General features: G+C 42.1%; 2 protein-coding genes across 2 annotated transcripts; both read left to right on the forward strand.

The window, feature by feature from the left end:
* Positions 1-302: 302 nt before the first annotated feature.
* LOC114854749 (neurogenic differentiation factor 6-A-like) lies at positions 303-2,349 on the forward strand. The gene is made up of 2 exons (XM_029149407.2): positions 303-420; positions 773-2,349. The coding sequence occupies exon 2, from the start codon at positions 776-778 to the stop codon at positions 1,694-1,696; it is 921 nt and encodes a 306-aa protein (XP_029005240.1). The 5' UTR covers positions 303-420; positions 773-775; the 3' UTR covers positions 1,697-2,349.
* Positions 2,350-8,433: 6,084 nt separating this feature from the next.
* stk17a (serine/threonine kinase 17a) lies at positions 8,434-22,730 on the forward strand. Its single transcript, XM_029148913.3, has 7 exons — positions 8,434-8,872; positions 14,005-14,217; positions 19,362-19,509; positions 19,862-19,988; positions 20,079-20,127; positions 20,412-20,591; positions 21,094-22,730. The coding sequence occupies exons 1-7, from the start codon at positions 8,691-8,693 to the stop codon at positions 21,440-21,442; spliced, it is 1,248 nt and encodes a 415-aa protein (XP_029004746.1). The 5' UTR covers positions 8,434-8,690; the 3' UTR covers positions 21,443-22,730.
* Positions 22,731-23,037: the final 307 nt, after the last annotated feature.

Here is a 23,037-nt window from a genome sequence, read left to right on the forward strand (position 1 = left end):
ACTACATACTGTAAATAAATAGTACCAACAATACTATATATAAATTTCAAAGAAACTAAAATAACTAACCAAAGCTTAACCACTGTACTGTACATAGAGGATGCACAGCAGCCAGAGAGAGCACTGACAAAGAGGCATGGGTGGAGAGAAATTAAGAGGAGAGAGAGAGAGAGAGAGAGAGAGAGACCGAGAGAGAGACACAGAGAGAGACACAGAGAGAGAGAGAGAGAGGGCATCTCTGCAGCTCTAACCTGCCTGGCGACGTCATCAGCAGATGGCATCAATGTCTTTACCGAGGAAGAGGAGAGACAGAGGAGAAGAGGAGGAGGATGGAGAAGGAGTGATCGCTGCTGCTGAAAGTGGATTCGAGAGTCTGGAAGCTTCAGGAAGATGATCTCTGGAATTTAACACAACAGCCGGGTGAGAAGATGATAAGACTGACAGAAAGACACTGAAACTAAAATGACCAAAACAGACAGATAGTTATGAAAGGGTGACTTTAATTGAAGAATTATATTAAGTAACTACTAAAAAAGTAGGAGAGTCGTTTTCAACTATTCTTACTTACAATTTTTACTTACTGTGTTTCAGTGTTCAGTGAAATATTATACTACTTTGAAAAAATATTTGCTCGATATTTGCTAGATATTATAGTAATTGTTGGCGATTCAGTTCAAATGTTGTTTTATTTCGTGCAAGCTCCCGGTTGGAGCCACATCGGATCGTGTATCTAACAAACCTCAAACTTGACTTTTTCCCCCGAAGGTGCCAGAGGATGACCTGTAACCAGAGCAGCGGCGCCTTCAGAACCGGCTGGTCCATCAACCACTTGGCCAAGTCGGTCAAACCGGAGCATGGAGACGGGGAGGACCCGCCTGAGTACAGGAGGACCGATGGCGAGGACGCGGGGGAAGTGGGCGGGCCGCGAAAGAGGGGCTCTCGTAAAAAGAGCGGCAGCCAGTCCCGGCTGGACCGGGTCCGACTGCGGCGCATCGAGGCCAACGCGCGGGAACGGAACCGCATGCACGGCCTGAACACCGCGCTGGACAGCCTGAGGAAAGTGGTTCCCTGTTACTCCAAGACGCAGAAGCTGTCCAAAATCGAGACGCTCCGCTTGGCCAAGAACTACATCTGCGTCCTGGGCGAGATCCTGGGCACCGGCAAGAGGCCGGACCTGCTCACGTTCGTGCAGGCGCTGTGCAAGGGTCTCTCTCAGCCCACCACGAACCTGGTGGCCGGCTGCCTGCAGCTCAACGCCCGCGGCTTCGCCTCCGAGCCGGGCGGGGAGTCCTTCTCCCTGTACCCGGCCTTTCCCCACCAGCACCAGCACCAGCACCAGCACCAGCACCAGCACCAGCACCAGCAGGCGCCCGGTGCAGCCGGCTGCGGCCCAGCAGACGGCGCCGGGCCCCTGCGGCCGCTCAGGGCCCTCTGCGGCCCCTGCGGCCCCCTGTACGACACCCCGTCCCCAGACTGCCCCAGCCCCCTGGACGCAGCGACCCTCAGCCCGCCCCTCAGCTTCAACGGGATATTCGCCCTGAAAAACGAGGAGCCGGTGGATTACAGAAGCTGCCACTACGGCCTCCGCTACTGCTCCATCAACCAGGGGTCCTCCACAGGCCTCGAGCCCTACGACGTGCAGCTCCGAGGTCAGTTTTACCACGAGGAAGTAAACAAGCCTTTCCAGAACCAGTGAAACAGAGTATATGCGGAGTGATCATGAAAATTTTTCCCAGTGGTCCTTGATAATGAAACAGACTTTAATGGATCAGCCGGTTTGGTTGCTGCCGACGTGAGAACAATTAATCCATTCTAAATGATTAATTGCCTGAGGACCGTTTGCAGGACAAAGATGCACAGTAACCAGTGACATGTTGGTTTGGTTAAAGCTTGTATTTGCACTACACCACAATAAAAGAAAACTCCGAAGGCGCAGGGAACTATGCAATACTGATCAGACAGTCACATCTGAGGGAAAGAGGCCCAAAACACTTTTGTACCTGCATCCCTCAGAACGGATGTTCCATTATTTTTAATTACGGCTTGTGTTTTGTATATCGAATAAACTGTATCTCTTATTGTACGTGTTTTTTGTTGTCAATTCTGAAATCGTGGCGCTGTTGGGTCGACTGACTCTTTTCGACCCTGATTCATTTTGCCCTCCGTCAGTGAGGTGCTGCTGCTGTTTCTATTTGTGTCTTGCCTGGATTTGAAACTGCATCATGTTTGTAACTGTGGTGTTTTCTTGGCAATATTGTTATGAGGTGGTTCGCTGGAGATGGTTCACCGCACTTTCATGGAACCTTGCTATGGTTTTGTTTTATATAACAAATAAAACAAGTGAAAACATCCTGTACCGTGTTGCTAAACTGCACTCACTGTGTTTATTGGATGTCATTTAGAGACAATAATCATATATCATATACTCGGGTGTAAATATTGACAAAATTAGATCCAGTGACACCTGTGATGGGGAGAATACAGGCTCGCAAGTTCCTTCCTCTTCTCAATTATCCATTAATGAGCTTAGACTCAGCCTGATAGGCTTAACAGAGCAGCAGACACCTTAATGGAAAACCAATAAACAACAGCCTCAGTGTATTAAGCAGTGAACAATTTCTTGTGTTGATTTGTAAGCATTTAAAAAGGCAAATTGTGTGCGAGGACGCTAATAAAGACGTGTGATTCCAGGAGGTTGCACACACACACGACCTGTAGCACACACTGATCATTTTATTGTGTTTTTGGCAACATTTAATGTTCCTAAACTGTAAACTGCACACGCAAATAACAATTTAATGTGCATCTGCTTAGTTTTCTGAGGGGTTCTACTGCTAAGACAGCACAGTGGGACCACACAAACACATACAGTATACTGTAGATCGACACATGCATGTATATATAAAATCCACAGTGATTTTTGCCGTCTGTCACCATTTTTAGTGTTCTGTCCAGAGTCCCAGGTCACAGATGGTGAGGGACACCGAGTTTCCTCCATTAAATTTCTAATAATCTGCTCTTGGGTGAGGCGGATGCTTTGAAGCCTGGTGGAAGGATTGTAGTTTTAATTAGAGGGTTTAAGTTGCTAAAGCCCTTCTGAACAGTAGCCCTCCAGAGAGGTGGGGGCAGATGAGGCTCCAAAACTGAAGTTGGACATCGCTGACAGACAGGAAGTTATCTGCATTTCAGACTGGAGTCGGTTGGCATTCATCCTGCTCCCCTAGTCTCCCCATTTTTTATGTTTGGCACTGTCTCAAATGTTGTTTTGCCAGGGTTGTTACAACTGTCTTGTAAAAACTGAACAAAAACACTGGAAAATGATGAGAATGTGAGTTTGTTTAGGAGGGAAAATTACAACAAATATTTTCCTGCTTTAGGCCAAGAAGTGAAATATACAAAGTGAAATATCCTGCGATTTCAGTTTGTGTTCAGGTAGAATAAATCTTGTTTTAACCAGTCTGCTTACACTGCAATGAGTGACGTGAAACTTGACTAGCCCACTCTGTCCTATAACATATTTTAAAGTGAATCCAACAAGTGTGCATGTGTCTGGGAATGAAGAACCACTGAGCTCATCTGTCTAGAACCCACTAGCTACTGGGCATTAGACATGTATGAACTGATCCTGGACTGATTACATGAAGTTTGTCTGTTCTGGACTCAAGCTGATCACACAGTAAGAGCATGTTACACAACGAGGCCATTTATATCATGAACTGCTGCAGTCACTAACTGCTGATGACCCCATCAAGTCCCTAAAATAGATTGTAAAAATCTATCATCACAATCATAAATTGTAAAAAATAGATTTTTTATAGAAAATGTTTTTTAACAATTCTTTCAAAACTGCAGTAGGAAAAGATGGAACGGTTCTAAAATACAGAAAATTTCTAGTTTGTGATTTTTCGATGTGAGAGTGATTTATCTAGATTTATCCAGAAGCACTTTCTCCTCCTTCTTCTCCTGTGGCTCCAGTGTTCACTACATGATACTTTCTGTTTTACATGTTGATAACTGACTCAAACTGTCCAGATTGTGGCAAAAGAACCAAATATTTTCCCATCATGCATTTAGCGTCATGCTGAAGTAACAGGAGAAACCAGACCAGGGATCATGAAAGTAGTGTCCATTAATAAAAAAAGCAAATCCTGAAAGGTAGATGAGCCCATTTCCTGCCTCCTGTTCATTTACTGAACATCCACGAGGATATAGACAACAAGCCACACTCAGTAATACTGGATATGTTAGTAGATGTATGTGTTGATCACTTTTTAAAGCCCATTATTTTTGTGTTTGTACTAAAAGAAATGTCGAAAACCTTGGCTTATTGTAAGATTGACATAAGATACTGTATGGAAATATGACATTTTCCGTGGGGTTGAGGTGACAACCATGTGAGTTGAGTACTTTGCAGTTGTAAATATGCACACATTTACACGTTATGGGAGGCGGATGCATGTGTGTGTGTTTGTGTGGGCTGCAGACTTAGCGAGCGTGCCCACTTGGAAATGTGTGTTACCAAGAGACAACGACCAAATGGCTCGTTGGCAGCCAAGCTACTCGGATGATCTGGAGCTTACTGTAAGACGCGGGGCCATGTGGAGGAGCTGCATGCAAGAAAGCAACGCAGCGCTACAGGACCTTAAAAAACAGGCTGCATTTTAGCAATTTATCCCACAACATTGGAATATTTCCATCATTATCATCAGTTTATTAGTGTTTAACTGTACGGAATTAGTTCCTGAAGGTGATAGTTGTAGGAAAGCGGCTGTAGCTGGACTGAAGAGCTGCTGAGGTGTATTATGTGTTTATATTTTCAGCATCATCTAAAAATAAATGAAGAAACCTGTATATAGAAGACGCCTTCACTGGTTATAACACGTACTGTACGACTGAATGTGTCTTCCATGCAACAGGGGTGCAGAGCCTAGAAAACCAGAGCTTTATCTGTCAGTATGTATCACCAGCTGAAGATGACAGGTGTCTGTGTTTGTGCTTTCTGTGAGCGGTTGTGTTGCAGGCAGCCGAGGAGAAGAAGCACGCTTTAAGGAATTTATGTGAACAGCCACAAGAAAACTTAAAAGAATAAATAATAATTGAAACGTCATTGATCCCAGAAGAGCAGCAAGTGTATATCTGCATTTGAGCCGTCCCCCGGAGGAGCTGTGAGCAGCCACGTGGCGTCCGAGGTGGGACCTTCTGCTTCCCAGGTCGACACTACTACGCTCACAGAGCGCAACAATAACATTCTAAGGAGTTTTGCTCTGTCATCTTGGTTTTCAACTCATCTTAGGTCACTTGTAGATAAAGTGAAAACAGTCGGCTGTGAATCCATCGCTTGGTCTCTGGATAACACACAGAGTTATTATCCAGCACCCCTGCAGAGAGCACCAATGATTGGAAGTACAACTACAATACAAAACAACAGTTTGCTTCCATACGTCCGTGTGTGCAACAGGTAGCATTCATCTGTCTGTAAATATCTGTCTTACCAAAAAAAGCTTTTCTCCTGACATTATTCGCAGTAGCTTCATACTGGGCAGCCTTGGGGGACATTGGTACAGTATCTGTCTGTCTTTTAACCACATTTAAAAGGTTTTAAATAAAACTTTATTTAAGCAACAGGAACTTTTGGTAGACAATACACGTACAACCCTCCTTCTTTTGAATTAGCTACAGTTGACAATGTGGTAAGGTAAACTTAAAAACCACCATGCACATATTCCCTCCTGTGTTTTCAAGGTAATCCGTGGACGCAGACACTGTTTAACCACTTAATGGTTTTCATTTCTCTTTCCCTTTTTTCCACTTCAGCCCATCTTCATTGAAAAATGCTGCTGGCTGGCGAAATGTAAATGAGATCCTTAATACAGCAGCGTTCATCAAGCTGGAGGGACTTCAAGGACTTGATGAATATGCATGCAAATTTGTTAATTAAGTTAATTATTCGGCTGAAAATTCATTTGTCTTGCCAAGAAATCTATCCTGCAACGGCTTTTAGCATGTTCCAGTCATTAGTCACTTGAAATGCTATTTAAAAAGCACTTTTGTTCATTCCTTTTTTTAAGAAGAAAAGAGGGGAAAAGTTTGACTAGGTCAGAGGTGGAGACATGTTCAAGAGGGTTGTTTATGCTGAGGACTTGAGCATTTATACAGTACATACAGTATATTGGTTTATAAAACATTGTTCTGGAGCTACAGTATAATCAACAGTATTTTGGAAAATTCAAAAGCTCATTGACGAGGTTTCCAAACCTGAATCTGTTCTTTAACAGATTTGACTCCAGCCCTTCCCCCTTCACTTCACACATCTTCACTCCAGCAGCTACACCCACCCCCACGTGTTCACACCTCTCCACACCACCTCCCTCCACCTCCCTCTCCCCTCCCCTCCCTAACTTCAGACCAGGTGAGGAAACAACTGAGGCGGCTTATGACGAGCAGAGCTGCAGGTCCAGACGGCATCAGCCACAGACTGCTCTGGGGTTGTGCTGCTCTGTGAGGTGGTCACGTACATCTTCAACCTGAGTCTGAGTCTGGAGACGGTCCCTGAGCTGTGGAAGACCTCCTGTGAGGTTCTGGTCCCTAAGACGCTAAGGAACCAAACCACTACAGACCAGTAGCCTTGACCACCCACCTTATGAAGACCATGGAGAGGCTCGTCCTCAGCCTTTGCTCTGTGGTGGAGACAGCGATGGACCCTCTGCAGTTTGCCTACAGGCCGAACATGCATGGACGACGACTACCTCACCAACCGACCTCAGTACATGAGGCTGCACAACTGTGTGTCTGAGGTGGTGGTTTCCAGCGCTGGGGCCCCTCAGGGGACGGTGCTCTCTCTGTTCCTCTCCACCCTCTACACCTCAGACTTCACATACAACACCAGCTCAGACACACAGCCATCGTTGGCTGTGTGTCTGAGGGAACGAGCTGGGGAGCAGGTCAGTCATCATGGACTTTGTCCAACCACTTGTGTTTAAACACCAGTAAGACCAAGGAGATGCTGATTGTCTTCTGGGGGAGAACGACACATCACACACCGGTGAACATCCAGGGCTCAGACATAGAGACTGTTCACACTGTGTACCTGGGTGTTCCCCTTAACCATGAACGTGACTGGACAAACAACTCATGCTCTGTACTAGAATTGAATTCCACCACTGTGGGATAAATGAAGTTTTATCTTGCGTCTTATTTTAAATGACTTTCTAATATTGTTTTCTGTAAATTATTCTCCCAGAAGATGGCGCCATTTTGTTAAAAATGTCCAAAAAGAGCCCACTGAGACCCAGTAATTTGAAGAACTGAGTACAGGGTAAAATCCGATGCAGTGATTACCTATATATTTAAAACTTGTAAGGTGCTCCATTAAAACATTTGTAAATAGTGACCATTTAAATTTGGAATTACATTAAAATGTTATGTAAATGTTATTTCAAGCCATTTGCAGGATATTTCCATTGCTGGTGGATCCATAATTACTAAACTTTCTCTCTACTTTTACTAAGCATTTTTTTTGCAAAATAACTAATTAATTTACATAAACAGGCTGGTGTTTTCTAGAATTAAAATAAAATCAAACAATCAGATCAATTAATAGATGAATGATGAATAAAATGATGGAGGAGACATGGGTTTACTGTACAATATGCAAAGACTACATAAAAGCTTTAATACAAAATTCACAATGGAAATGTGATGAAAAATGAACATGTTCTGTTTTGATAATATTTAGAAAGTGTGTGAAATGGTTATTTTGACCTGATGAATTAAGATATGTTTCATTTTCAGAAGTTACAATATAATTTCTAAAATAAAAGTGTGGTTTGTTAATAACTCGCAGATTCAGAACTTGCAAACTCCACAAAGACAGGCACCTCTGCGATGGAACCCAGAACCTTCGTGCTGTGAGGCTACACCACTGTGTCGCAATTATTAAAACCCTGACAGGTCGTTAGCCAAGCTTATTAACTTAGGAGGCATTTGACTGGCAAAGGTTCCTGGGTCCATTCCAGATTCACCAATGACATGACAGCCACACCGGGATAAACACAATGTCTTTAAACATAAAATGGGTATGATGATAACATGTAATATGACACAATGTAAATTTTTTTGCAATGCAAATTTTTAAATAATTTCAAAAAACTTTTGTAACTACTTAAATGAAATAATTAAATTGATTATTGTTTTCTAATTATATTGTGTAATTATATTGAATATTGATATTTTGTCACTAAGACTCATCAGGGCAAAAGCTCTGGGTCAAAAACTGCTATTGATATTATGTTTTACGTGTTGTGGTTTTATTTCTTCAGCGGAGTAAATATGCTGTTGCCGTTTTCCATGTGGCTGAAGTTAACGCTAATCCTGTCTATCCTATTGGCCAGCCCACCTGTCAATCACCACGAGCTCCCCATGGTAACTGAAAGCGAAGCCCCGTTCAGTGTGCGTGAAGACTGACTGACGCGAGGAGCGCTGACTAGCGAAAAGTTTCCCCAGGATAACTTCATCAAAATGAGCAGGACAGTTATATTATTTAACACAATACTAAACTACTGGAATGCTTTTATGTCATCGACTGTTGAACAGTAATGTTTATTTGAACTAGTAGTCGTCGTCACCTTTGAGTCTGAACAACAGCGTAGTTGACGTTGCTGAGTGAAGTATCCACGCGCTGCACCTGAACAATGATCCCCGAACGTCCACGCGCCGCGGAGTCGGGGAGCCGGACCCGGGGCCAGCATGGTCCGGCCGCCGAACCGCGTCAGGACCGCAGCTCCGGCGGCTTGTTGTCGGAAATCCACACCACCATCTACACCGACTCTTTCAGCGACCACTACAGCGTAATCCCCGGTAAAGAGCTGGGAAGGTAAGAAACCCCGTTAACGCTAGCTACGTATGTATGACTTTTACGCTAGCTAACAATTTATGACGTAAGCGTAACGGCAGCTGTGGATTTGCTAAGATACGCGTGGAAACTGTATTAATCTGCGGGGGGTGCGTGTGTTTGAAGTTGCTGAACATTGTCTGGTGCTGTTTGTGAGCGGAGCGGTGGACGGGACTGGCACGGGAGCAGTCGGGCCGCCTGCCAGCATGCTCCGTGCAAGCTTGAGTGGTTTGATTGGGTCGGAACGCGTGTTACCAGTTGTCTCCGTGCGCTCACTAAAGCATAACAAGCTGCAAATTTACTTCAGTCCCACTCAAATAATACGCCAGTGACGTTTAGTGAGCTCCATGTGTCAGAAGGAATGCGTTGGTCATCTGCTGGTGCACTCATTAATGCTCTGAGGCATAAAAAGACATCGCCATTGACTCATGTCTGGATTCAAACGCAGCATCATTGTGGGTTGAGTCTTCGTTTTAATACTGGAATTGTCATTTTTATGTGAGGTTGACTTAGTAGGAACTGAATGAAAAGTTTAATGTTATCTGATCAGAAAACACTGTCTGTCTTTGACACTAATACTGTTATTCAAATCTACTTTGTTTGATGCCAAGCGCCAAGTTGTGTATTTCTTTCCAAGCTAATGTTAAACCAGGTTCTTTGTGGTTAATTATAAGAAGAAATAGCCTCCATCCCATGCTCAGCTGATCTGGCATATGTCCCTTTACAAAGTCACAAGGCCAATCCCTTTTTGATTAGGACATGATCTTGCTGTGACTAATTGTCCATAGAATGGCTTGAGTCACATTGTGAGTGTGACTAGGTTTTCCTCCAGCTTTTGACAAACCGCACACTATTCTGGCTGTGGCGTTGACCCAGGTAACACAACGATAAGAGCTAAATCATAATTATGTCGGCCAGCAATGTTATGCTGCTATGCTAGAAATGTATGCTTCCTGCTTACAGGGCCACAACAAAGTGTGTGTGTCTGTGTGCGGTGTGTGGCTTTGCGTCGCCTGACCTGACATTGTGACTAAGATTAGCTGCTGCAGAACAACATGAAAGGTTACATGAATCTGCAGTGCTGCTCTGATCTACTGCATTGTAATCAGCAGATCAGCTGACACAAGTTCATGTGTTTAAGTTCATACACACCAAGTATGTGTTACAGTACTTTGCTCAGTTACAACCTCGGGTGCCAGTCAGTTTTATTATTGATAAGCAGTGATGTCCTGTTGTGTGTTTTCCATTAGCTTTTTATTTTATATGATCCATAATTTGAGTAAAATGGCAAAATCATGCAATTGATGGAATTTTAAGACCAATACAGGATACTTCAACTAGCTAGGGCTCAACTCAGCATTCAACTTTTTTACCTTCAGTATTACTGCTTGCAGTTGACTCACTAAACCATGTCTGACAGGCTTTTGATGTTTCATTACTTTTAACAACTCAGTTTAAAGCTCTGCACAGTGAGGTTGAGACAATCTTGGAATAGAAAATGCTGTCACCACACATTCACACACTACTGTATGTAATCACATACTGTACTGTACAGTACAGCTCATCTGAGTGGTGTGTCGATAAGATCAGAGTTCCTGTGTATCTCAAAACAGTCATAATCAGCTGTTCTTATACTGTAGTACATCTGTCATATAAAAATGACTTTATTAGTAATAGGCTTTCATTACAGATAAAGTTTATACAAAAAGAAATTGTTATTTTTAAGAATATTCACTTTGTTTCTCCTTATCCTTATTAGCTCTGGATGATCTTTTTCATAATATTCAAGTACAGTAGGTTTTGTCCTAAGTTTCTTACATTGAAAGGTATTCTTTAAAAACAACATTGATTTGTCCATATGGATGTAGTAATAGAGCTCGAAAACATACCTACTGTACTTCACCTTTAAAAGCTGTTCCACGCACTGTTTAGGATTTTTTGGTGGTTAATTTGTGTAATAGCACATGAAGGGGAGCTTCTTATTTGGTAATGCAACTTGTGATTATTCCCTGGCTGACTTGAGGCCAGTTACGTGGTTAAGCCCTCTGATCTTAGCGGTGGAATTCCATTCATAAGGCCTTTTTTGCACATTACAGGATCAGACATAAACAGTTGCCAGTACTCTGCTTTGTGCATGGTCTATTGTGACTGAGTTTGTATCTGGAGTGTAAACATCAGATGTACAAAAAGAGATCTAGTGTTGGCATATCTTAATTAAGTATTATATTAGTAAAGAATTCATTCAGAGTTTAATCTCATTTTAGATGTAACTGAAACTGGTCTTTTTTAATGAAATATCCTTTCAAATTATTTCATTCAGTTTTTTCCACTTTTGTTTTTTGAAATTCAAAGCTCTGCAGCATGGCCTAAAACCAAAGCATGATCACGAAACAAACATGTAGAACATTCTGCCTGTAGCACAGAGTTCTAGCACTGTGTCTCTGTGTTTGTGTGTATAAAGTGCTAAGTGTGACGTGCATGGTTAGCTTTTTCCAGACTAAGATGTGGAAGCTGCCTATATGACACTTCTCCACCCAGTTACCCTCTGAGAATTTCTACTCTGTGGGAGAAACTCCCTGCATGTGTGGGCTAAAGTACGCATTTCCCTTCTTGTTGCCTTCTCAACCTTAACTGGGCCAACAAAGGGGCATGTTCAGGTTACAGACAAACTACAGATTGTACATACATAAGGCCTTAGCTGCAATTGTCAGTGAAAACAGTATTCACCGTGTGACCATAAAAAGAAAGGAGAAACACCTTTAAATGTTGGTTTCTATAAGTTTTTTTTCTTTTGTCTGGCTCATTAGATGCATTGTACATGTAACTGTAAAAAATAAACTTGAATTCATAGGTTGCTGTCTGATCCCTACAAGCTATTGTCTGGCTACTTTTCACATGTAGGGGTTGAGATACCGTACACAGGGGATAGAGGAGTTTAAGGTAATCCCTCAGAATACGGGAGACCCAGATGGCCCACAGCCAAGCTCTTTTGGGGACGACGACAATGGTGCAGCAAGCATCGAATTCCGTATGGTCAAGACCCAGAGCTTTTGCCCTGATGAGTCTTAGTGACATACGTAGAGTAAATGGCCACTGTCTTATTAGTCCATATGGTCCTGGGTAGTTCCCTTTTAAAAGATTACGCCCTGGGCAGAAAAGTGCATGAGTTCTTCTTATGCTTTACACTATTTTATTTGTTCTGCTTTTGATCCCAAGGTCGGCTAATACCTTTTCTTAAAAAATAGATTGCAGTTAGGTTTGTACTAGATTAAAGAGATTTAGTTTCATAATACTGATACAATCATGTTCTATTATGCTTAAATGTGCCTTTTTATTCTGTATTAGTGACATTCTGTATTAGTGACATGCAGCAGATTCATTCTGCTGCATTCGTTTGTAATTTTGTGTGATCACTGTTCCACTTCCCTTTTGTGGTTTAGACTTATGAACAGCATGTGCACTTTTTTTGTTTTTTGCACATTAGTCTTTCCTTTTCTCTCTGTAACTATCAACCATTCACTACACACTAATGATCTGGTAATTCTAATTAGCCATATTTCAGGGAATTTGATTCCTTCTCCTGTACACGACTCTCTTGTTCTAACCCCAACCCAGCTGTAGAAGATGGAAAGCATTTGTCAAATGTTCCCCAAACCACTGTAGATTTAAGTTTTTGAAAGCCTTTAATAGATTTGCTTGATTCATGTCCTTAACCGATTTAGCAATTACTGCATCAGTATCAATCAAGAATTCATACAATATTTATTACATTATAATATGAGTCTTAAGAACAAGAAACCAGTTTCACCACAATATTGATACATCGCCCAATCTCATTTAAAAAAAAAAAACTGTAGCCCCATGATTATCACATGAATCCAGCTGATGTTGAGGCAGCGCAGAGGAGCTCCTTGTGTACTATTGACTAATACAGCTTTTAGACAGCCTTTCTTATTGTGTTTCAGTTCCAGAGCGTCTGTTCTTGCTCTTGGCTGTGGTTTCACAGTGAATGAGTAATCTCATAAAATAGCTTTTTCTCTCTTTGGATACTGTTGCACTCTCTTTGGCATTGCAGAGGGAATTGGTTTACAATGATTGAGATAAAAACTGTAAGCTGCTATTATGCTAAATTAAAAAAATTATAAAAATGTGAGCCCACACCACAAGGTGACATGTAAAACCTAATAACTAAGTAATCAAGTCACCTCATTGCCAAGTTCTCCCAACCTTTTGGTGTCTTTAAGTCTCTAATGAAATTATAGCTTGTCCCTTGCATTTTTTCCTTGCTATATTTATATAAGTAGGTATATAAGTATTACTATTATTTTGCCATGCACAGAATAGTCCTGCATTTAAAGTACCAGACAACCAAGACAGAGTATTGGCTGTGGATTGACAAAGTTCAGTCAGGGCACCAGATCACTGACAGCAGACAGTAGCCAGAGGGAAGTCATGATGTTGGGCTGTCATCTCCATCATCAGCTGCATTTCAGAGGATTTCCTCTGGGCAGCAACCACCTTCCAGTCTACAAGAAATCTAGGTCAGGCCTGACTGTGGAAAAAGTTAGTGAACCACTGCCACTCCATTCACAGCCCGGTCCAACCAGCATTAACACCCATCTGTGAAGCCATGTCCCTCCATCTCACCTAACACTGTTTGCGGAATAAATGACATTTCAATAATAAACTGACAGAGTACAACATTTTTGTATAATGTGATTTAGTTTTGTACAGGCATTCAGGGTCATCCATTAACAGCTAGTTTTTCTATAGAGTGATATGACTGTGGCTCAGCAGGTACAGTGTATTATTTATTAACCGTATAACCGGATTCCTGTCTAGGTTAGTGTAGTTGTCAAGTGTCCTTGACTGTGATACTCAATCCCATTGAAAGGTGCTCCTGGTGTGTCTTTCTTCTCTTGCTGAAATGAAGGTTCAGTTAACTAAATGTTAAATGTTAACAGTTGACTAAATGTAATACAATTCTGAGGTTGCAAGTGGCTAGTTTGAACTTTGACAATCTGTCTATATTATAGTTATGTGCACAAAGGTTTCCTATGAAGTGAGAGATAACCTCTGTAAGAGATTACATTCATGTTCATCTTGTGTTTCAGGGGGAAATTTGCTGTTGTCCGAAAGTGCGTGGAGAAATGTACAGGCCATGAGTATGCTGCAAAGTTCATGAGGAAGAGACGGAAAGGCCAGGACTGCCGGATGGAGATCATCCATGAGATTGCAGTGCTAGAGCTGGCCACAGCCAACGCTCGGGTGGTCAACCTCCACCAGGTGTATGAGATGGCCTCTGAAATGGTGCTGGTCTTGGAGTTGTGAGTATTCAACCTAAACATATCAGCCTGAAATATACAGTAAGCATCTGTCAAAGGTATAGTATAGTAAAAGTATAAAATTATATTCATTTTACAGTACTTGCACCCTTGCTTTGTACGTACAATAACTCAAACTTTTGTAAAATAATTGATGTCGAAAAAAGTACTTAGAGGCTGAAATGTAGAATGTGCAATATAAATGTTTGACTATAACCAGTAATTATAGCAATATTTGTTTATAAAAATCATTAAAAAGTTCATTGGAAATAAACAGTGTGAACAGAATACGAGAGCATTAGGTGATATGGCTAAAGCATTATCGCTCGCCAAAAGCTTCAGGCCAAACTTTAACGGTCCTGCAAACACCAGTTATTTCAGCAATGTGCCTTGCCTGAGTCTTTTACACACACACACAGACACATAGTGTTGTTGGATGTGGGTGGATAGGGTTTCCTGCATACCAGGCTTATGGCAGAGGTGGAGGAATGAACACACTGACAGTTTGATGTGTTAAATCCATCCGTAACACAGAGTGAAGACATACAGCTCAGTTTGGCGTTTGACCCAGTGTGGGGGATTGTCACACACACGCTCGGCAGCCACACCAGTTGTCAATGATCTCATCTCGCTGGTGATGCCCGGGCAATGTTTGACCTGATTCCCATAGTGTGTGTGTGTGTGTGTGTGTGTGTGTGTGTGTGTGTGTGTGTGTGTGTGTGTGTGTGTGTGTGTGTGTGTGTGTGTGTGTGTGTGTGTGTGTGTGTGTGTGTGTGTGTGTGTGTGTGTGTGTGTGTGCGCACATGCGTGTTTCTGATCATAGCACGCCAGGCTGATCAAGAATGTCTCTTTTACTTCCTCTCTCTTTCTTTCTTCCTCTCTCCCTACATGAACTATTGGATTGTGCTTAAGGCCTTTACTATAAGCTCCTAGATATAACGTCTGTTATATTAATTGTTAACAAGGTAGGAGTGTCAGTCTGTTTCCCGAAGCAAACTAGATTTTTAATCAGTCTCAACAGATTTTCACATTTTTCTCAGCACATTTGTGTTGTACAAAATGAGGCACCAGTACTGTAATCACCATGCCACACAAAGCAGTGTCCACTTCAAGAGATTCCAGTGCCGCTGTGAGCCCAGTCCTCCCCCTCCTCAGGCCATAATCCCGATCCCAGCTATTGTTCATGAAAAGGATAATCTCAGACTTAACTGCTGTCCTGATCATGAATGGTGCTCCTCTTTCTAGACACATGCAGTCAACTGGCACAGACAGACAAATTTTACCTGTGTTGTAACATATTTATAATTTCCTATTATGTCTTGATATCACCAATTACGGAACTGATGGGGGTTAAAGTTTATTTGGAAAAGAAAAAATTGGGATGCGTAAACAACAATTACTGGAGTATACTGTAATGTCACCTGGCATCTGACAGGGATGTAAATATCCTGGTCTAAGATGCCTACAGTGTCCTAACTAGTCCAGCCTCTATGTTTAGAACCCTTTGCCCTGGATGAGAGCACACATCCTCAGCAGCTGCCCATGGGCCCTGGGGGAGCATCACTATTGTTGGAAATATGAGTGTGTACAGTAGTAAAGGCAGTGGCTGAGTGTTCCTCTGCAATCCCACAGCAAAAAGCCATGGCCTTTACCACTTTAGGGGAGCAAAGTCTCTCCGCCGCTCTACAGTCATTTTCATAGATTGGCAGAAGCATGATAAATCACCATGACAGAGCTCTGTCTGTGCTTCATTGTATTTAATGACAGAGGCGACTTGATACCAGCATGCAGCTGTCGTTTGCCCTTTAAGGCTTTAGGAATGTTACAGTAAGAATTTAACATACATATTTTATCACTGGAGGACAGAGCAGACATTGGCGATGACCGTAGCCATGGCCGTGTCAGGACAGTCCACTGTGGACATGGTTCGCTATGAACTGTGTCAGAAGCTGCTGATTGGTGATTAGTGAACAAAGAAAAAATGATAGAAAAAGAGATTTCCACAGAAAACACAAGAATTGTTATTACATTGTGACATTTCAACTTCTCCACCCCACTGTCTCTAAGACATATTTACTGTATATATCATTGCTCTGATGTTGTGCAAGTATAATCTCAAAAACTCTCCTGTGCTTTTTATATCTGAGGGAAATGGAGCAGACGTTATTAGTTCTTTATAGAGTGGGGTGTCACCAGCATACTCTTGTCCCCTTTTGCTTGCCAAACTTTTATTTGGATGACAGATAGTTCAAATACTGGGGCAAATTGTGAGAAGGGATAAGCAAGGAGGGGGTCAAATATTCTGTGAATCAGGGTCAGTTTAACATAGAATACTATTCATACTCACTTGGCAGGGAGGAAAACAGGCAAAGGGGCCAAAGCTTTTTCAGTGCTGGTGGAGGATGAGAACAGTGAGAAAGAAGGATTGAGAGTCAAAAAATAATATAAACGTGATCGAGAGACCGGATGAAGAGAAAGAGGAGGGCGCCCAGTGAGGATGAATGAGAGCGATAGAGAGCTTCATGGCCTCATTGCTGGCTGAGCTCCAGTTGGGGGTTCATTATGTCAGTTGAGCTGCACGGGTGCACGTGACCAGCCAAAGCATGGCCACTCGCCCAGAGAGTAATGCAGGGAAAAATCTCCACAGGGACGTGAATGTTCAGACTGTAAGTATGAGCGCTGGTTGGAATTGTATACATTTTATTATTAAAGTTCTGGTGTACTGTTGTTTTTTATTGTAACATAAAATATAAAAGTAGTTTTCATTCTATTCATCCATCAAAAATCATCTCTTGCCTTGTCAGCATCTCCGAGCAGACGGTTTAGGTCGTGGTCATGTCAGATTCCATTATGGGCCTAACTGTAAGTTTCTGTCTCTCTGCTGTAAAGGGAGCAGTTACCATGTGGGGAAACCCCCGTTTGCTGGATGTGGATACATTTTAGAAAGAGCATGGAGGCCACTGTGCATTAACCTGACCTCACTGTGACTCCTCCGCTCTTCAGTGCAAGGCTCTGCAGTTCTTTGAGGACACTGTTTCGCCTCTGGAGGTGGATCTGTTTTTAGGTTATTTGTAACCAAAAAATGGCACAGCTCAACCTTCCAATTCCTTAAAGTTAACCCTTTTCTTTAATGTGAAATAATATGCAGATTATTTAGGTCAGGCCATTGGGTGTCTGAACAAAGCTAAATCAATTCCCACAGCACTGGGCTGGCACTGATTTCATTAATTACATTAGCAACCTGCCAATCAAACTCGCACCGCCCTTTGCCTACATAAAGCTGACCTCTGGGCTTCAAAGCCACTGTTCAGTTCCAGGGGCACAGGGCTAAGCTGTTTTTATCAGTCAAGAGGTTTTTAGCGTGTGTCTGTTCAGGTTCACTCATGTCCCCCCTGAAATGATATTTATTCACAAGCTGTTTTAAAAACTCTTTGCCTGAGGGTGTAAATTATTACGCATTCATAAAGTTTAAGCAGCGGTTACATGTTCAGTCAAGCCTGCATACTGTAATGTGTTTGTGGAAAATACATAAAAAATACTCTTTTAAGTTAAAAAATAGCAGAGAAGGTAGAAAAACTGTAATATATGTAGGTGGTGTAAAGAACAAGTATTGAGTCAATCTTTAAAATAAATCTCCTGACCAACAACATTGCTAATACTTGCAGGCTTGACATTAGAGAGGTTGTGATTTGTATTAAGCAGAAAACAAACTCAACAACAAATCAACTATGTACTGTGTGAAAAAATGAACGCGTAGTATGAAACCCTCCAGAGCAGAGTTAGCGGTTGTTGATTCTTCAAACTGGTATTAGTTTTTGTCTGATCCGCTAAAGAATGAACCTTCGTTCCAACACTTTACTGCACGTGCTGATGGTGTGTGTGCGCGCGTGTGTGCGCGTGTGTGCGCGTGTGTGCGCGTGTGTGTGTGTGTGTGTGCGTGTGCGTGCGTGCGGGTGTAGTGGAATTGCAGGAAACACACGTACCGATTCACTCTGACCTAATTATTACTCCCAAATCTCTGTTGTTGTGCTCTCTGTTCTCTGGTACCTCTGCATTCATATGCATTTTTTTAGTTGGACTTAGAAGTGACGCTGAGCAAAGACAATTTCTAAAGGTGCACCGATATAGTTCAGGGTAAAAGGTGCCACATTAGTGTTTGTATGAATTTACACTAAGGAAATGAAGGATGTGCTCAAGTGAGGTGAACGTGTGCTGCTCTAAATACACTTACACTACATGAAAGCACAGTGTTGTACACACAGAACAGGCCTGTGCTCTTTTTTAACATACATTTACAGCAAATGTGTAAAATGGAGGCATTTGGAGCAGCTGTTTAAGTTTCATTAGGTTTAGCCACCAAGACTGCAAATGTTTTTATTCATCTTAATCGCATTAAAGGCCCTTTCTTCTCACCTTGAAAAGGCCAAGCATTCATCCTCCCTCCTTCTCTACCTCACCCTCCCTACCTTCCTCTGAGATAAAGCCTAATTCTTCTTGCACCCTGAGGGGAGACCTTGTCTATTTCAAACTGCTCTGTCTTTTTTCTTATTACATATAGCAGAGTTTATCAGGTCGCAAGAAGTTCCGGATGTTTTTCAGGAGTCCAGTGGTTTGAGTATTTTCACTAGGTTGAGGCCCTTTTATCTTTTGTTGTTTATTCTTTAATCACCACCTTGTTTTCTCATGTAAGGCGTAGAGAGGTCATCACTCAACAGTACAAATGGCCTCCTTCAAGTGAAGCTCATAATTAGTTTGCTATATTTGGAGGTGCACTGCTATTCCTGCCGCCACCTCTAGCAACTAAAAACACGCACACATTCACACATTGGTGCTAGACTGGGATTTATTTCCATGGTGTTCTGTGGGTTTCACAATAAAAAGCTTGACGAGGCTCAGGATAAAACAGGGAACCCAGGCTATAGTTTGGGTTTCCTCTGGGCGATCCAGTTTCCTCCCAAAGTCCAAACATATGCAACTTGGGTCAGCTGGGAACTCTAAATTACAGACAAATGTCTTTCTCTGTGTGTGAGCTTTGTAGCCTGTCCAGTCTGTAGTTGTGTTGTGTTCACAGATTCATCCACAGATTGATGCGTTCTACAGACTGTTTTACGTGAACGCCATCTGTATTTTAACCGTGTCTTTTGCAGCGCTGCTGGAGGCGAGATCTTCAACCAGTGTGTGTCAGACCGAGAGGACGAGGCCTTCAATGAGGACGACGTCAAGAGGCTCTTGAAGCAGATCCTTGAGGGAGTTGCCTTCCTCCATCAGAACAACATAGTCCACCTCGACTTGAAGGTCAGTGGAGATGTGTACACAACCCACACAAGATTTCCAATTCCATCGTTATTTTCACATCCACTCCTGTTTATTTTGAATGTTCATACATGGGATGTTTTATGCCTGTGGTTCTCGTGGAACCATCAGAGTAAATCACAGGTTTTAGACAAAATAGACTCAGGTCTTGTGCAGTAATTTCTGTCCACCAGTTAGTATGACATTAGCTTGAATCTATGGAGTTTAAACCTTAATCAGCTTCACAGATTCAGTGCCTACATTATAGGGAGTAAAAGATCAGCTGTTACTGGGTAAACACATTTACATGTGTGAACGCTACGCCTGTAACCTTTGCTGTGCTGTGTTTTGCCAGCCTCAGAACATCCTGCTGACCAACAGCTCTCCTCTGGGTGACATTAAAATCGTGGACTTTGGTCTGTCCAGGATGGTCTGCAGCCACCAGGAACTTAGGGAGATTATGGGAACCCCGGAGTATGTTGGTGAGCTGTTTCTCAATCTCACTTCCACCAAGAGCATATTTACTTATGTAACTGTTATGATAATAAGCACATGTGTTTGCATCGTTTCAGCTCCTGAGATTCTTAATTACGAGCCCATAAGCACAGCGACAGATATGTGGTAAGAAAACTCACTGTGTTGAGGAACTAGATAGAGGTAGATTCTGAAGATAGATTCTGTTTGTTTTATTTTATACAATACAAAAATCTTTATAGTCATTTATTTGCTACTGTGTAGCGTTTTTTAAATAGCCAAACATTGGCGCCACCTACTGGTGGTCTTAATAGTCACAACTAGAGCTACTTCGATTGGACATTTGCTCTAAAGTGTAGTAGAGCTTGATGTTGTTATTTGATACTGTCCTATCTCTTATATCTGCACTGTGCTCCCCAATGTCTGTTCAGGAGTATTGGTGTTTTGACCTACGTGATGCTGACAGGAATCTCTCCGTTTGTGGGCGAAGACAAGCAGGAGACATTTCTCAACATTTCCCAGCTCAACGTGAGCTACACTGAGGAGGAGCTGCAGCAGCTGGACCAGGCTGCTCTGTCCTTCATTCAGATGCTGCTCCGGAAACATCCACAGTCAGTCCTCACCTACCAAAGCCCAAAAAGACACATAGTGAACTTTTACACACATTGTATTTCATTGTAGTTCTTTATTACTGAGTTGACCATCTGGCAGTGCTACTGTTAAAAGAAAGATAACAGCTGTTTGTGACTGAGATGAATTTAAAGATTCCACTTTAAGAACTATGATGTTTGTTGGGTTGACCTGATCTGAGATGCATCTTTAGTATTAAATCACTTGTGAGTTTCAGATATGTTTTTGTTTCCTCATTGCAAGCACAGCGATACATTAGCAATTTCCCTACACTATGTTGTATTAAATGTGTATTCAACAGAGGATGGAAACAGAATATGTAAAATGCTGAACCTGCGTGTGTGTGTGTGTGTGTGTGTGTGTGTGTGTGTGTGTGTGTGTGTGTGTGTGTGTGTGTGTGTGTGTGTGTGTGTGTGTGTGTGTGTGTGTGTGTGTGTGTGTGTGTGCGTGCGTGTGTGTGTGTGTGTGTGTGTGTGTTCTCAGGGATCGGGCTACAGCAGAGCAGTGTCTCCAACACCCCTGGCTTGAGTCATCAGACTCTCAAACCGTGGTAGAAACTCTCTCATCGGACCATGAGGCATCCAGCAACACCAGTAGCCTCACCAGTAGTCCTGAACCTCCCAGCAGCACAACCACCCCTGAAGAGGAAGAGGACGGCCCAGTGACAGAGGAGCTGATTGTGAGGGCTGCCTACGCCCTGGGTCAGTGCCGCCAGTCCTCCACATCCGAGAAGGAGGCTCTGGCTGCGGAGCAGAAGGCCATCTCCAAACGCTTTAAGTTTGAGGAACCCTTCAGTGCCCTGCAGGAGGTGCCTGGGGAGTTCATCTACTGAGCCCACACACCACATTACCTCCAACCTCTCACAGTCCTTTTAGAGGAGGAAAAGTAATTGTTGATGGGTAACCTTCCATTATTTAAAGTCCCTTCCATATATCCTGTCTATAATCTATAATAAGATGCTTCTGTTCTCTCAATCTGGTTTAATTTAAGCACCTACTCAAATACAGTATTTTTCCTATAATGCATCATCTTGCTTGACACTTGACACCTCTTGCTTTTCAATTGGTTGTAGTTTTTCCACCATGAGTAATTGTCCAAATATCAAGATGTAATTCTGCTGGGATTATTACACAAATGACTGCATTTATCTTAGAAGCCAGAGGTTTTCTTTCTAGACCAACAGTCAACACCAATCAAACAAGAAAAATCTAGTATGCTGAAGCTAGTAACGATGTTTACCTTTACTGTAAATGTTGCTTGTTTGCAAATGCAGGAGATTTTAACCAGAATATCACTGTTAACCAAACTACATCAACTCAACACATCAACATTTTTGTTATGACAAATGTGTGCCCAAGATAAGTAATGTGCAGGACACATTTGTGTTCCATCAGCTTATATCGGTCATTAATAATTCATATGTTGCTGATTGTGGCTCCTAACCACCCGTGTCATTGAAATCACAGCTTGAAATGTATTACCTGGTGTATGGCATTGTCTCCGAGATGGCTTATGTGTAGTACAGTACATAAGCCAGTTAAAATTAGGTGCTTTTTTATTTAGATAAAATGCCCCAGAAGTAAACAATATATGATACCATATAATCTGGAAATCAGTCTTACCCTTTTTTTATACAGAACTCGTGCATTAGAAGCTGAGTTAAGTTTTTCACAATCATTACAACACAGTCATCATTTGTTTTATGAACTTTAAATCTGGAAGCCAAATGTTTTGATTTGTGTCCATTTTTTATGCACAGTTTCTCCAAACCTAGCTCCACCCTGTTTTTATTTCCTCTTTATTTGGTGCCATGCTTCCATAAAATATTGGGTGATTTCAGGTTTTGTTTTTTTTTCTTATAGACAACATTTTAGATATTTCTAACGCTGTGTACATGATACAAATGTTGTTTAAAAAGCCATGTTACGTATTTAGAAACGACCTAGGTGTCAGTCCTCTCTGAACCTATACAACACATCATTTTAGACATGTACACATAGACAGTGAACACCTCCACTGGATCTGTCCTGTAAATTTGTGTTTATAAAACCATTAGCTGTGTACTATAAATTAGATTTGTACATGAATGTCCCCTATTGTAAATAAACATTTTAAAAGTGTGTTGAGGATTATTGTAGTTATTCTACATACAGTTTTTGTTGGCACAAAGTAATCGCCTGTGAGCAGCTTGGCAGACTTACAGTGGATCAATGTTAAATAATGAACGAGGCGAATCAGAGCCTGGATTCACTGTATAATGTAGGGATCAACAGCTTTAAGCAGAGAATCTAAAACCTAGATCAATAGTGTTGGTCAGAGTTTCATAAAGTTTGTTAATATGTATCAAATTGCACGGGTTGCTACAATAAAACCACAAATCATTAAAAGAACAAAATAAAACAAACCTCAGGTTTCTTTTCAGCACTG

Source organism: Betta splendens, chromosome 4 (genome assembly GCF_900634795.4).
Source record: "Betta splendens chromosome 4, fBetSpl5.4, whole genome shotgun sequence".
In the NCBI taxonomy this organism is placed as follows: domain Eukaryota; kingdom Metazoa; phylum Chordata; class Actinopteri; order Anabantiformes; family Osphronemidae; genus Betta; species Betta splendens.